A 13,190-nucleotide genomic window follows, 5' to 3' on the forward strand; every position below is an offset into this window, starting at 1 on the left:
TGTTGTTGTATATCTGGACGATATCCTGATTTTTTCTGCCAATCTTGAAGAACACCGCCAGCATGTCCGTATGGTTCTTCAGAGACTTCGTGATAATCAACTCTATGCCAAAATAGAGAAATGTCTGTTTGAATGCCAATCTCTTCCTTTTCTAGGATACTTGGTCTCTGGCCAGGGACTACAAATGGACCCAGATAAACTCTCTGCCGTCTTAGATTGGCCACGCCCCTCCGGACTCCGTGCCATCCAACGTTTTTTGGGGTTCGCCAATTATTACAGGCAATTTATTCCACATTTTTCTACCATTGTGGCTCCTATTGTGGCTTTAACAAAAAAAAATGCCGATCCCAAGTCTTGGCCTCCTCAAGCGGAAGACGCCTTTAAACGACTCAAGTCTGCCTTTTCTTCGGCTCCCGTGCTCTCCAGACCTGACCCATCTAAACCCTTCCTATTGGAGGTTGATGCCTCCTCAGTGGGAGCTGGAGCTGTCCTTCTACAAAAAAACTCTTCCGGGCATGCTGTTACTTGTGGTTTTTTTTCCAGGACCTTCTCTCCGGCGGAGAGGAACTACTCCATCGGGGATCGAGAGCTTCTAGCCATTAAATTAGCACTTGAGGAATGGAGGCATCTGCTGGAGGGATCAAGATTTCCAGTTATTATTTACACCGATCACAAGAACCTCTCCTACCTCCAGTCTGCCCAACGGCTGAATCCTCGTCAGGCCAGGTGGTCTCTGTTCTTTGCCCGATTTAATTTTGAAATTCACTTTCGGCCTGCTGATAAAAACATTAGGGCCGATGCTCTCTCTCGTTCCTCAGATGCCTCTGAAATTGAACTCTCTCCTCAACACATCATTCCTCCTGACTGCCTGATTTCCACTTCTCCAGCCTCCATCAGGCAAACTCCTCCAGGAAAGACCTTTGTTTCTCCACGCCAACGCCTTGGGATCCTCAAATGGGGTCACTCCTCCCATCTCGCAGGTCATGCGGGCATCAAGAAATCTGTGCAACTCATCTCTCGCTTCTATTGGTGGCCGACTCTAGAGACTGATGTGGTGGACTTTGTGCGAGCCTGCACTATCTGTGCCCGGGATAAGACTCCTCGCCAGAAGCCCGCTGGTTTTCTTCATCCTCTACCTGTCCCCGAACAACCTTGGTCTCTGATTGGTATGGATTTTATTACTGACTTACCCCCATCCCATGGCAACACTGTTATTTGGGTGGTCGTTGATCGATTCTCCAAAATGGCACATTTCATCCCTCTTCCTGGTCTTCCTTCAGCGCCTCAGTTGGCTAAACAATTTTTTGTACACATTTTTCGTCTTCACGGGTTGCCTACACAGATCGTCTCGGATAGAGGCGTCCAATTTGTGTCTAAATTCTGGAGGGCTCTCTGTAAACAACTCAAGATTAAATTAAATTTTTCTTCTGCATACCATCCTCAATCCAATGGACAAGTAGAGAGAATTAACCAGATCTTGGGTGACTATTTACGACATTTTGTTTCCTCCCGCCAGGATGACTGGGCAGATCTTCTACCTTGGGCCGAATTCTCGTATAATTTCAGAATCTCTGAATCTTCCTCCAAATCTCCGTTTTTCGTGGTGTACGGCCGTCACCCTCTTCCCCCCCTCCCTACCCCCTTGCCCTCTGGTCTGCCCGCTGTGGATGAAATTTCTCGTGATCTTTCCACCATATGGAAAGAGACCCAAAATTCTCTCTTACAGGCTTCTTCTCGCATGAAGAGATTCGCAGATAAGAAAAGAAGAGCTCCTCCCATTTTTTCCCCTGGAGACAAGGTATGGCTCTCCGCTAAATATGTCCGTTTCCGTGTCCCGAGCTATAAGTTGGGACCACGCTATCTTGGTCCTTTTAAAGTTTTGTGTCAAATTAATCCTGTCTCTTACAAACTTCTTCTTCCTCCTTCTCTTCGTATCCCTAATGCCTTTCACGTCTCTCTTCTTAAACCTCTCATCCTCAACCGTTTTTCTCCTAAATCTGTTCCTCCCACTCCTGTTTCCGGCTCCTCGGACATCTTCTCTGTCAAAGAGATTTTGGCCTCTAAAAAGGTCAGGGGAAGAACTTTTTTTTTTAGTGGATTGGGAGGGTTGTGGTCCAGAAGAGAGGTCCTGGGAACCTGAGGACAATATCCTGGACAAAAGTCTGATCCTCAGGTTCTCAGGCCCCAAGAAGAGGGGGAGACCCAAGGGGGGGGGTACTGTTACGCCGAGCGCTCCGGGTCCCCGCTCCTCCCCGGAGCGCTCGCTACACTTCCCTCACTGCAGCGCCCCGGTCGGTTCCACGGACCCGGGGCGCTGCGTTACCACCTCCGGCCGGGATGCGATTCGCGATGCGGGTAGCGCCCGCTCGCGATGCGCACCCCGGCTCCCGTACCTTACTCGCTCCCCGTCAGTTCTGTCCCGGCGCGCGCGGCCCCGCTCCCTAGGGCGCGCGCGCGCCGGGTCTTTGCGATTTAAAGGGCCACTGCACCGCTGATTGGTGCAGTGGTTCCAATTAGTGTTTACACCTGTGCACTTCCCTATATCACCTCACTTCCCCTTCACTCCCTCGCCGGATCTTGTTGCCCTAGTGCCAGTGAAAGCGTTCCTTGTGTGTTCCTTGCCTGTGATTCCAGACCTTCTGCCGTTGCCCCTGACTACGATCCTTGCTGCCTGCCCCGACCTTCTGCTACGTCCGACCTTGCTTCTGTCTACTCCCTTGTACCGCGCCTATCTTCAGCAGCCAGAGAGGTTGAGCCGTTGCTAGGGGATACGACCTGGTCACTACCGCCGCAGCAAGACCATCCCGCTTTGCGGCGGGCTCTGGTGAAAACCAGTAGTGACTTAGAACCGATCCTCTAGCACGGTCCACGCCAATCCCTCTCTGGCACAGAGGATCCACTACCTGCCAGCCGGCATCGTGACAGTATTAATTTTCCTGCATGTAGTTATGATTTTTTCCAGAAGTCCGACAAAATCAAACCTATATAAGTAGGGTATCATTTTAATCGTATGGACCTACAGAATACATATCAGGTGTCATTTTTACCGAAAAATGTACTACGTAGAAACGGAAGCCCCCAAAAGTTACAAAACAGCGTTTTTTTTTTCAATTTTGTCGCACAATGATTTTTTTTCCCGCTTCACCATAGATTTTTGGGCAAAATGACTGACGTCATTACAAAGTAGAATTGGTGGCGCAAAAAATAAGCCATCATATGGATTTTTAGGTGTAAATTTGAAAGAGTTATGATTTTTTAAAGGCAAGGAGCAAAAAACGAAAATGCAAAAACGGAAAAACCTCCGGTCCTTAAGGGGTTAAACAGCAAGTAAATAGCTAAGTGTCTTATAATTACATAAGGAACAATATATAAAATGTTTAGTTTGGTGACATGTACTCTTTAATTGTTTATGCTGTTATAGCATATTTATTGTCATTTAGCAGTCTATTAGTATCCTTATAGGTTCAGACTATTAAAATAAACCCTTTTTATCTTTTATAGCCTGCATTGGAAATCATCGAAATAGAGATGATAAGATCAGTTACTTGGATTTTGATGGACCCGCTGATCTGAGATCTTGCATTACTGGTTGGTATTTCTTAATTTACATCAATAGATGTTTCATTGCTGTGTAATTTCATATCAGCCTTCTATACAGAGATTAAGCAAGTGCTGTTGATTCTGCAGGGATCCTGCACCTGATCCACAGCAATAAGGCTGCATTCACATCACATTTGGGGCATACGGCAGCAGACCACGGTTTTAGTACGCATCAGTAACATCCAAAAGTCACATGACAGGAGTCACTAGCTAACTCAGTCCTGCTTATTGAAATAAATTGAGTATGGTCCAGGTCTAGCAAGGATATGGCAGCAGCAGGTTTTCAATTTCCCCTGGCCAGATCCAAATGCTGTATGCCCCAAAAGTGATGTAAAATGCAGCTTAAAGGAAATCTGTCACCAGTGTCACCTGCACTAACCTGTCGATACCGACAGATAGTGCAGGTGACACTGATGACAACGGTACTCACCTTGTCCTGTTCCGTGGTGGGGATCTCTGGTAATCTCCTCCATTAGCTATGCTCCGGGAACCCTGCTTGGGGCACGGGAGGAGCTTAGTGATGTCACCGCTGCTGTTCTCTAGTAGTGGGACACAGCAGGGAGCAGCATAAGTGATGTCACTAAGCTGTGCCCATGCCCCAAGCAGCTGATGCTCTCTGCTGGGTCTCGCAACAGCGGTGATGTCACTAAGCTCCGCTCGTGCCCCAAGCCGGAGCTGGAGCTTAACGGAGAAGATTACTGGAGATCCCCGCCACGGAACGGGACAAGGTGAGTTCCACTGTCTTCAGTGTCACCTGCACTACCTGTTGGTAAATGACAGGTTAGTGCAGGTGACACTGGTGGAAGATTTCCTTTAAGTGAGAACAGGGATGCATTCACTTCTATGATCTGTTTGATTCACCCATTTCAATGTTTTAGCCCATCATGGAGCCAACTTATATTGCCTGAGAAGGGCTTCTTGGTAAGCTGAAATGTTGCAATGTCTGCCTCTCTACTTCACTTTTCTAGGGGATGCTGAATCAGGTCAACAATAACACATGTATAAAGTCAGTCAATGTTTATTCAAGCCTAATATTTTATTTCTGTAGATTTTGATGGAATTTTGTAACGTTGCAAAAATAAGCAAATAATCTAATTTGAGCTATTATCCAGCTTTTCAAAACTGATGACTAATCAACCAGATAGGTCATCAATGTTAGATGAGTAGGTGGTCCGACTCCTGCCAGCCCTGGTGATCATCTTTTTGAAGGGGCCAAAAGGCTTGTGCAAGCACTGCAGCCTCTTCAATGTTTACATATGCTCTGCTCCTGCACTCGCAGTAAGTTTAGTAGAGCTCGTGCAAGGAACTACCGCATCATCCAATTCTCTTGAATGGGACAGCACTGCAGTTCCTTACACCACTGCTGCCACTAGAGCAGGATCGGAGCACACGTAAACACTGAAGAGGCTGTGGTAGTCACCTGAACACCATGGCCCCTTCAAACAGAGGATACACATGGGGGACTGGAGCCAGATTCCTGATGATATAATAATGAAGTAGGGATAAGCCACTGTCAGACACCTTTGGTGATGGATAATCTCCACCTGTACCACCCAACCCCTATAAAGGGAATGTTTCATCCAAAAATTACCTATTTTTAAAGTGTTCCTGTCATTTAAAAAAACTTTTCCCTTGTCACAGAGACATTTCAAAAGTTTTGGCCGGTCAAGGTCTCAGTGATGAGGCCCCCACCAATAAGGAGAATAAGCAGCAATCTACGTCCTGCAACTCTGTGTGGTGCCATTAAGGCTCCACATATAGCGTTTGTGTAACACGTCCGCATAAAATCAAATATGTCACAGCAAAGCTTTGTCTGTAATGCATATGAGTAATGCATATGTGGATCAAAAATAATGAATCTTTATTGAAACAAAAATAAAAAATAAAATAAAGTTATGTAAACTACAATAGGAACATACAATTCAGAAGAGCCCCATTACCGAGCAGAGTGAGGCTCCTGGAATTATAAAGAAGGAGAACCTACAAGCCATAATTAAAAAAATATATAAACATATATATATACATGTAAACAGGCCCACTAGAAAATGGTAGAGAATAATAAATAGCCACGGATAAACCAAAATACTGGGTTCTCAGATTAAAGGGGAATTCCAGGATTTTTTTTTATTTGACTATGCTTCAAGGGCTGTAAAGTTAGTGTAGTTAGTGTCTGTACCTGTGTGTGACGGTGTTCTCTGTGATTATCGCCTCAATATTTATTTTTAACAGCATACAAAATGACTCATGTCTCTGGATTTCCCAGGTTGCAGTATATCGAGACCTGACATCACTAGTCAGTCGATCAGAGGGAGTCTGTCTGCTTCAATTTTACAACAGCTGTAGGCACCCTGGTTAGAAAACACTGTGTTTCAATGGGTGAGGTGGCTAATGCGTGGGAGGAAGGAAAGTGACCTCAAACTTTCAAGCATGGAACTGTGGGAAGTGTAGTTTAGAGAACAAAATCCAACAGAAAGTACCCTGTTCTGGCAGGTAATAACTAAAATCACCTTATGGTGGATAACCCCTTTAAACCAGTGAGCACAAAACATTGGATAATGGGAGCTCCTATGTTACCTCCTTTGCCACTTGGTATAATTTTAATATTTATATATTTGTATTATGTGTAGACTTTGAACCTTCGTTCCTGCCTTGTGCGTTTTGTTCCATGCCCATTTTTTTTATATTTTCATTTGCACTATGAACTGTACTTGGTATATTGATTAATATGTGACCATTTATTGTTCTCTACCATTTTCTAATGGGCCTGTTTACATATATGTAGATATCTTTCTTCAATTATGGCTTGCAGGTTCTTGTCTCTTTCTTTATTACTCCAGAAGCCTATTTGTTTCTGTTATATTTTACATGTTTTTAACTGTAAATTATGTGAATTATTTTTGATCTACATTCTCATTCTACTTGGAATAATTGTTCTCGTTGCATAGGATTCTCATTATCTTGGGGTATCAGTGTGTTGCTGTTTCAAAGGGAGACCAACAAAATTGTGGAAAAAATAAATAAAAGTAAATTAATAAAAAGTGTTCAAGAATAAATACAGATTTGTTTAGCTTTGTATGTAAATATGAGTGTGAAAAGTTGTTAAAATGTCTTTATTCATTGAGCTAATGTACAGTGCTTATAATAAAGGGTCTCATGTATACAAAAAAGTAACGACATGAGGTCAAAATACAAGGGCCACAGTCTGATGAATTGACATTAGCAACTGTTTGACCTCTTGTCTCCGGCAACTGATCAGCCTTTGTTTCTCATTTCTTCAATGCAAGTTAAAGGTGACTAGATCCATTAGCCACATCTGGCCATACATATCCTAGCAGTGGCTGTAGCATGTAGAATTACATGGCAGTCATTAAAATGAATGGATAATCCACAAATACCTGCACCAGCTAGGTCTAATACAGTGATCCCTCAACTTACAATGGCCTCAACATACAATAGTTTCAACATACGATGGTCTTTTCAGGACCATTGTAACTTGAAACCAGACTCAACATACAATGCTTTGGAATCAGCGAAACGTGTCAATGGCTGGAAGAACCGACCAATCAGAATGGACATTCACTGGTAAAACCCCTGTGCATGCACTGACTGGTGTCTGGTAGCGCCCCCTACAGTACAGGGAGGTATTACATGTTCTGTACACTTTACCTGTGCCAGGGTTAGCTGCTCCTTTGGACACCAGGTGAGGGCGGCTCCATTTTCCTTTTTTTAGGACATTGCGTGTTCTTTACTGGACCCTGAAGAAGCTTTTGTCCTCTACATAGACCAGTGTTTCCCAAAGAGGTTGCCTCCAGCTGTTGCAAAACTACAACTCCCAACATGCCCGGACAGCCTTTGGCTGTCCGGGCATGCTGGGAGTTGTAGTTTTACAACAGCTGGAGGCACCCTGGTTGGGAAACACTAAAATAGACAGTGATTATAGCTCCCAGCAGATCTTTCTTACTTTTATATGTAAGGATTTGCTTTATCTGTATTAGTTATCTACTTATTTATCTTTAATCCTCACTTTTTCCTATTTTTGGATGACATTTTGGTGGCTTCAGAACCAATTACCAGGTTTCCATAGAGTTATGGTCTCAACATATGATGGTTTCAACATGCAATGGTCGTCCTGGAACCAATTAATATTGTAACTTGAGGGACCACTGTATTGTTCTTTGTAGACAGCTCTTCACTGTGAGTCATAAAGGAGGCCCAAGTATTGTTGTATATTTATTTATCACATTTTTCTATAGCACTTCCAGACCAGTGTAAGCCTTTGCCTTGTAATAAAGAAGGATATATAGAATGCAAGGATGGAAAAGGAAATTTCACCTGTGTTTGTAAACCCGGCTGGCGTGGAGTGCGTTGTGATGAAGGTAAGGGGCTCTTCTTGTCACATACTGCTCAGAGACATGGTGATTTTTATGCCCATTAATATACAATATCTCCCACAAGTCATTTTTGTAAATATTTTATTTTATTTTTTTCATGTGACACCACTGAATAAATTACCCTCTGCTAAAGGGAAGTAGTGAGTGCACAGCATGTATAACAGTGTTTAATGTTGTGTCCACTCAAAATAACTCAACACACAGCCATTAATGTCTAAACCTTGGCGACAAAAGTGATTACACCCCTAAGGGGAAATGTCAAAATTCGTCCCAACCTGTCAGTATTTTTTGTGGCCACTATTATTTCCGAGCACTGCCTTAAGCCTCTTGGGGAGGGAGTTCACCAGAACTTAACATGTTGCCACTGGATTTCTCTTCCACTCCCCCACGATGACATTACAGAGCTGGTGAATGTTAGAGACCTTGCCCCCCCATCTGTTTGAGAATGCCCCAAAGATCTAGAAGGTTGAGGTATGGAGACATGCTTCGCAGTCCATCACTGTTATCCTCAGCTTCTTTAGCAAGGCAGTGGTGGTCTTGGAGTTGTTTGGGGTCATTATTATGTTGGAATACTGCCCTGCTGCCCAGTCTATGAAGGTAGGAGATCATGCTCTGCTTCAGAATGTCACAGTACATGTTGACATTCATGGTTCCCTCAATAAACTGTAGCTCCCCAGTGACAGCAGCACTCGTGCAGCCCAAGGCCTTGACACTCCCACCATCATACTGTAGGCAAGACACACTTGTCATTGTACTCCTCACCTGGTAGCTGCCACACACACTTGACACCATCTGAACCAAATAAGTTTATCTCAGTCTCATCGGAACACAGTTATTCATGTCCTTAGTCTGCTTGTCTTCAGCAAACTGTTTGTGGGCTTTTTTTGTGCTTCATCTTTAGAAGAGGCTTTCTTCTGGGAGGACAGCAAGGCAGACCAATTTGATGCAGTGTACATCCTATGGTTTGAGCACTGACAGACAAGATGACACCCCCTCCCCAACCTTTGCAGCTATGGTAGCAGCACCTATATGTCCATTTCCCAAAGACAACATCTGGATATGATGCTGAGCTTGTGCACTCTGTGTGAAACCTGTCCTGTAAACCGCTTGCCCACCCTGCTGCAACTCAGCTTCAGGATCTTGGCAATTATCTTATAGCCCAGGTCATCTTTATGTAGAGCAGCAATTCTTTTTTCAGATCCTTAAGTAGTTATTTGCCATGAGGTGCCATGTTGAACTTCCATTGACCAGTATTAGAGAGTGTGAGAGCAATAACACCAAATTTAAGACACTTGCTCCCCAGTCACACGAGACCTTGTAACACTAACCAGTCACATTATAGCAGGGAGGGAATATGGCTATTTGGGCCTAATTTGGACATTTCCAGTTGAGACCCCCACCAATCATGAGAACAGAGGTGAAATGTCCACTGGAATGAATGATACGCAATGCATATGTGTGGCCTGTGCTCTGTTCTTTTCCTGTGGGGCTTCTGAATATTGCTGAGCACTGAGCTTGACAATGCCCTGGAGTCCATAAAGAGAATGAATGAGCTGGCCATGCATGCGCTGTGTGCTCCATTCAATCCTTGAACAATTTTCTCCTTGTTGTTGGAATTGTCGAGAGTCCCAACAGATTGTTCCTCACCGATCATGCAACGATAAAGAGCGGTGATGGAATAAATTATACTAAGTTTTACCACATTAAACTGGGTGTTGGCTGTTTCTGTACTGTAAGTTGGTCAGCAAGGATCCTGGTTTAACACAATACAACACAAGTGAGTGAGCACATTTGGATACATTTTATTAGGAAACATACAGGTCCTTGTATCTAGTTATGACAACCAGGATGAAATGAATAAATGAATGAACATATTTCAGACTGATACATTGCATGGAACATGGTTTCAATAAATATATATTTTTAATTTCAGATATTAATGAATGTGAGGATCCAGAAAAAGTGAAAGGCGGCTGCAACCAGCGCTGTGTAAACATCCCTGGAAGCTACCGTTGTGCATGTGACGATGGCTACTACTTGCTTCCTGATAAACACACCTGTAGCGGTAAATGCTCTGCACATATTATGTAACAATGGTAATGTAGATAGCATTCTTCTTTTCAGCCAGATCTTACTTAGGCCGGATTCACATATATTTGTCATCCCTGATTTGTCCTGAGCTGGATCATTTGCATTCTGTTCCCCATCCATTTCCCCATAATCTAAAATGGGACACAGCACCAGACCTATGGACCATAGTTTTCCCAGGTCACGGTTTCACCAAATGAAAAAACAATGCAACATTTTTTCATTTGGCATCTGCATGTGTGGTGTAGAGAAATGCCTATATTACTTTGTGACGCCAGGGCATCTTATACACGGTCCAAGGTTGGAGATAGCTTCTCCTGGGCCAGACACGGGGAGTAAAGGAACACACCGCCGTCAGGTTATGGATAACTGTCTTTACTGAGCTGGGTGCAGATGGTATTACACTGACAGTATGTGCAGGGTGAGAGGATGCAGCGTAACACTTTGGGAGCCCTGTTGCCTTGCTGGGACTTGTGGTGCTTTCAACCAATAAATTGATACAGACTTGAGTGAATTGATGATTGCTCCTGGTAGCAAGGGTTCTGTCAAGGTCTTGCTGCTTCCTACGCCAGGGCATGAACTTCCACCGTGCGGGTGATCCTTGCAGAATGACCGGATAAAGTAGATTTCATCTGGGCCATCCCTTACAGCACACAACACACCTTACACCTTTACCACACTTTTACTCAGCAGAAAACTTCACAGTGACTAGTACTGAACTGGGGCAACTCCTTCCCCACTACACTATATGGACTAGAATTTAGGGATTCCCATTGGCATGCAGGGTCACATGAGGTTTACACTGCTCTCTGCTTAAAGTTACAAGAACACATAAATAACATACATAAGAATATTGTCAAAAAATCATTATTAAAATATATTGATTTTTAATAAAGTGCTGGAACATAATTAATACAATAATAAGTTTTTCAGTGGGCCCAACACCGGTGCTGCAGGTCTGCTCGAGACAGTCCGATGCCACAGGACACCCTTTGGTGCTGGGACACCACACATGTCCTATGGCAACTGTGCCGCATGTTGAATGAATGAGAAGCAGCCTTTAATAAAATGCCACCAAGTTAGTTTGTGTCCACTTATCTACAATATCTCTCTAGATATTGGGGGAGATTTATCAAAACCTGTGTAGAGAAAAAGTTGACCAATTGCCCATAGCAACCAATGAGATCACTTCTTCCATTTTTCGGAGGGAGGCTTTTTTTTTTTTAAATGAAAGAAGCAATCTAATTGGTTGCTATGTGCAACTATTCAACTTTTCCTCTACACAGGTTTTGATAAATCTCCTATCCTTTGTCTTCTGCTTTATATCAGTAGCAAATAGAAAAATTTGGTATTGCAAGATTTTGGATAAGAGAGTCTTCCAAAGCTATTACAGAATACAGAAATGATGTATGTTGTTAAAGGGGTATTCCAGGATTTGTTTGTTTCTTCAGCCTTTGAGCTCATGAAGCCAAGTTATCATACTGTGTATATGCACGTATGAAAGCATTGAAGAAGATGTCCAGTGCCAAGAATTTTATCTCCTATCCCCCCCCATCTCCCATAAGGGGCCCCAGACCTGCGCTGCCAGAGTGCGTTTCGTACCCAGCACGTCAACTGGTCGAAATATGCCCCCTCCATTTATCTCTATGGGAGAGGTGAAAATACAGGATCTCTCATAGGGATGAATGGAGGGGGCATGTTTGTACCAGCTGTACTGCTGTGTGCGAAACGTCAAACACAGCAACTTAGCAGGGTCTGTGTCGGGGCCATGTACGGGAGATCGTGGGGGGGCCCCAGCAGTCAGATCCCATGCAATCAGACATTTATCCCCTATCCGCAGGATAAGTTTCTTAGCACTGAACATCTTTTTTAAGTGCTTAAATACGATTTATTTCTCTTTTAGAAAGAATTTTTTCTCTATGTAGAATTACATGCCATCCATTCAAATGAAAGGCCATCTACATAATACATGAATGAGCTGTGGTACACCTAGCAGTGTCCCATGTATATCTACCAATAAATCTACCAATTTTTTCCCGCATTGTTAACATGAGAAATACAGTCCTGCCTCATGCCACGTTACATTCCTCAGCACCGGTTCTTTAATGTTATTCACCACCTATCTCTAAAATCCTCTATTCAATTTACAACATTGATAGATTTATCTCCACTCGGCTTTGCGGGAGGCATTTATCACTGCTAAGAACGGCTTCATAAAATAACACCTAGTCCCTAAAAAGCTAATTTTGTACGATTGAGAAAGCAGGTCCTCTGTGATTAAGAACCCAATCCATATCGAGGAGTCTCCACAGTCTTCTAGAGCATCCAAGAGAAACAGATTCAGTACTATATCACTGTAATCAATTGATGTTCATTGCCCAGAATTCAAGAGAAGACACAGCAAACAGCCTTACATTAATCTTCTATGTGCTATTCCCATCCCTTGACAGCAAGTAGACATCATCCAGCATCCACTTTATCAAAATATGTTTTGTTCATCTATTTTACAGTGTCCCTTGACAGGCCACAAGACTGTTTTGTGTTTTTTACCTGTAGTTTGTTCTCTATCTCCATTTATATGTACATGTGCAAATGCTCTGCTAAATGCTCACAAAATAATGTAATAATATGTATGTTTTAAAAATAATATATTTATTATTCTTAAACATGCATAAAACTTTAGAGGACAAATACAAAAGTTTTAATAAACTATGGGGCAGATTGTCTTAAAGTGTACCTGTCATATCTAAAAAAAATGTATGCTTCAATATGTTACTTACTAGGTCATGCAGATGCTTTACATGTCTTTTTTTTAATCTGTTTAGCTTCTGTATTTCCCTCACATATCCCTCTGTTCTGCTGCTCACTCATTCTGACATCCACTGCTCAGGAAGGGGTGTGCCTAAAGAAAGCACTGAGCCCGCCCTCACACACCATGCATTCACTTCCTTTATGAGTCTGCTGTGTTGTGCTGGGTCTTTTCATCCAATCACTGCAGGCTGCTCTGTAACCCCCTCCTCTCAGTTTTCATGCTGCAGTCTGCAAACAGGACAGGAGTGAGCACAGATGAATTGTAGTCCCGCCCTCACTTACTCATGAGCCAGTGGTTCA

General features: G+C 43.3%; 1 protein-coding gene across 2 annotated transcripts in view; it reads left to right on the top strand.

The window, feature by feature from the left end:
• The window catches only part of PROS1 (protein S), a 70,313-nt gene that overhangs the window by 25,228 nt on the left and 31,895 nt on the right, over positions 1-13,190 (top strand). For both annotated transcript variants that reach the window (XM_056559337.1, XM_056559336.1), the window contains exons 4-6: positions 3,502-3,588; positions 7,854-7,976; positions 9,925-10,056. In XM_056559337.1, coding sequence (XP_056415312.1) covers positions 3,502-3,588; positions 7,854-7,976; positions 9,925-10,056 — 342 coding nt within the window. The remainder of the gene's footprint in view (positions 1-3,501; positions 3,589-7,853; positions 7,977-9,924; positions 10,057-13,190) is intronic.

This window comes from Hyla sarda, chromosome 2, assembly GCF_029499605.1.
Source record: "Hyla sarda isolate aHylSar1 chromosome 2, aHylSar1.hap1, whole genome shotgun sequence".
NCBI classification, from domain to species: domain Eukaryota; kingdom Metazoa; phylum Chordata; class Amphibia; order Anura; family Hylidae; genus Hyla; species Hyla sarda.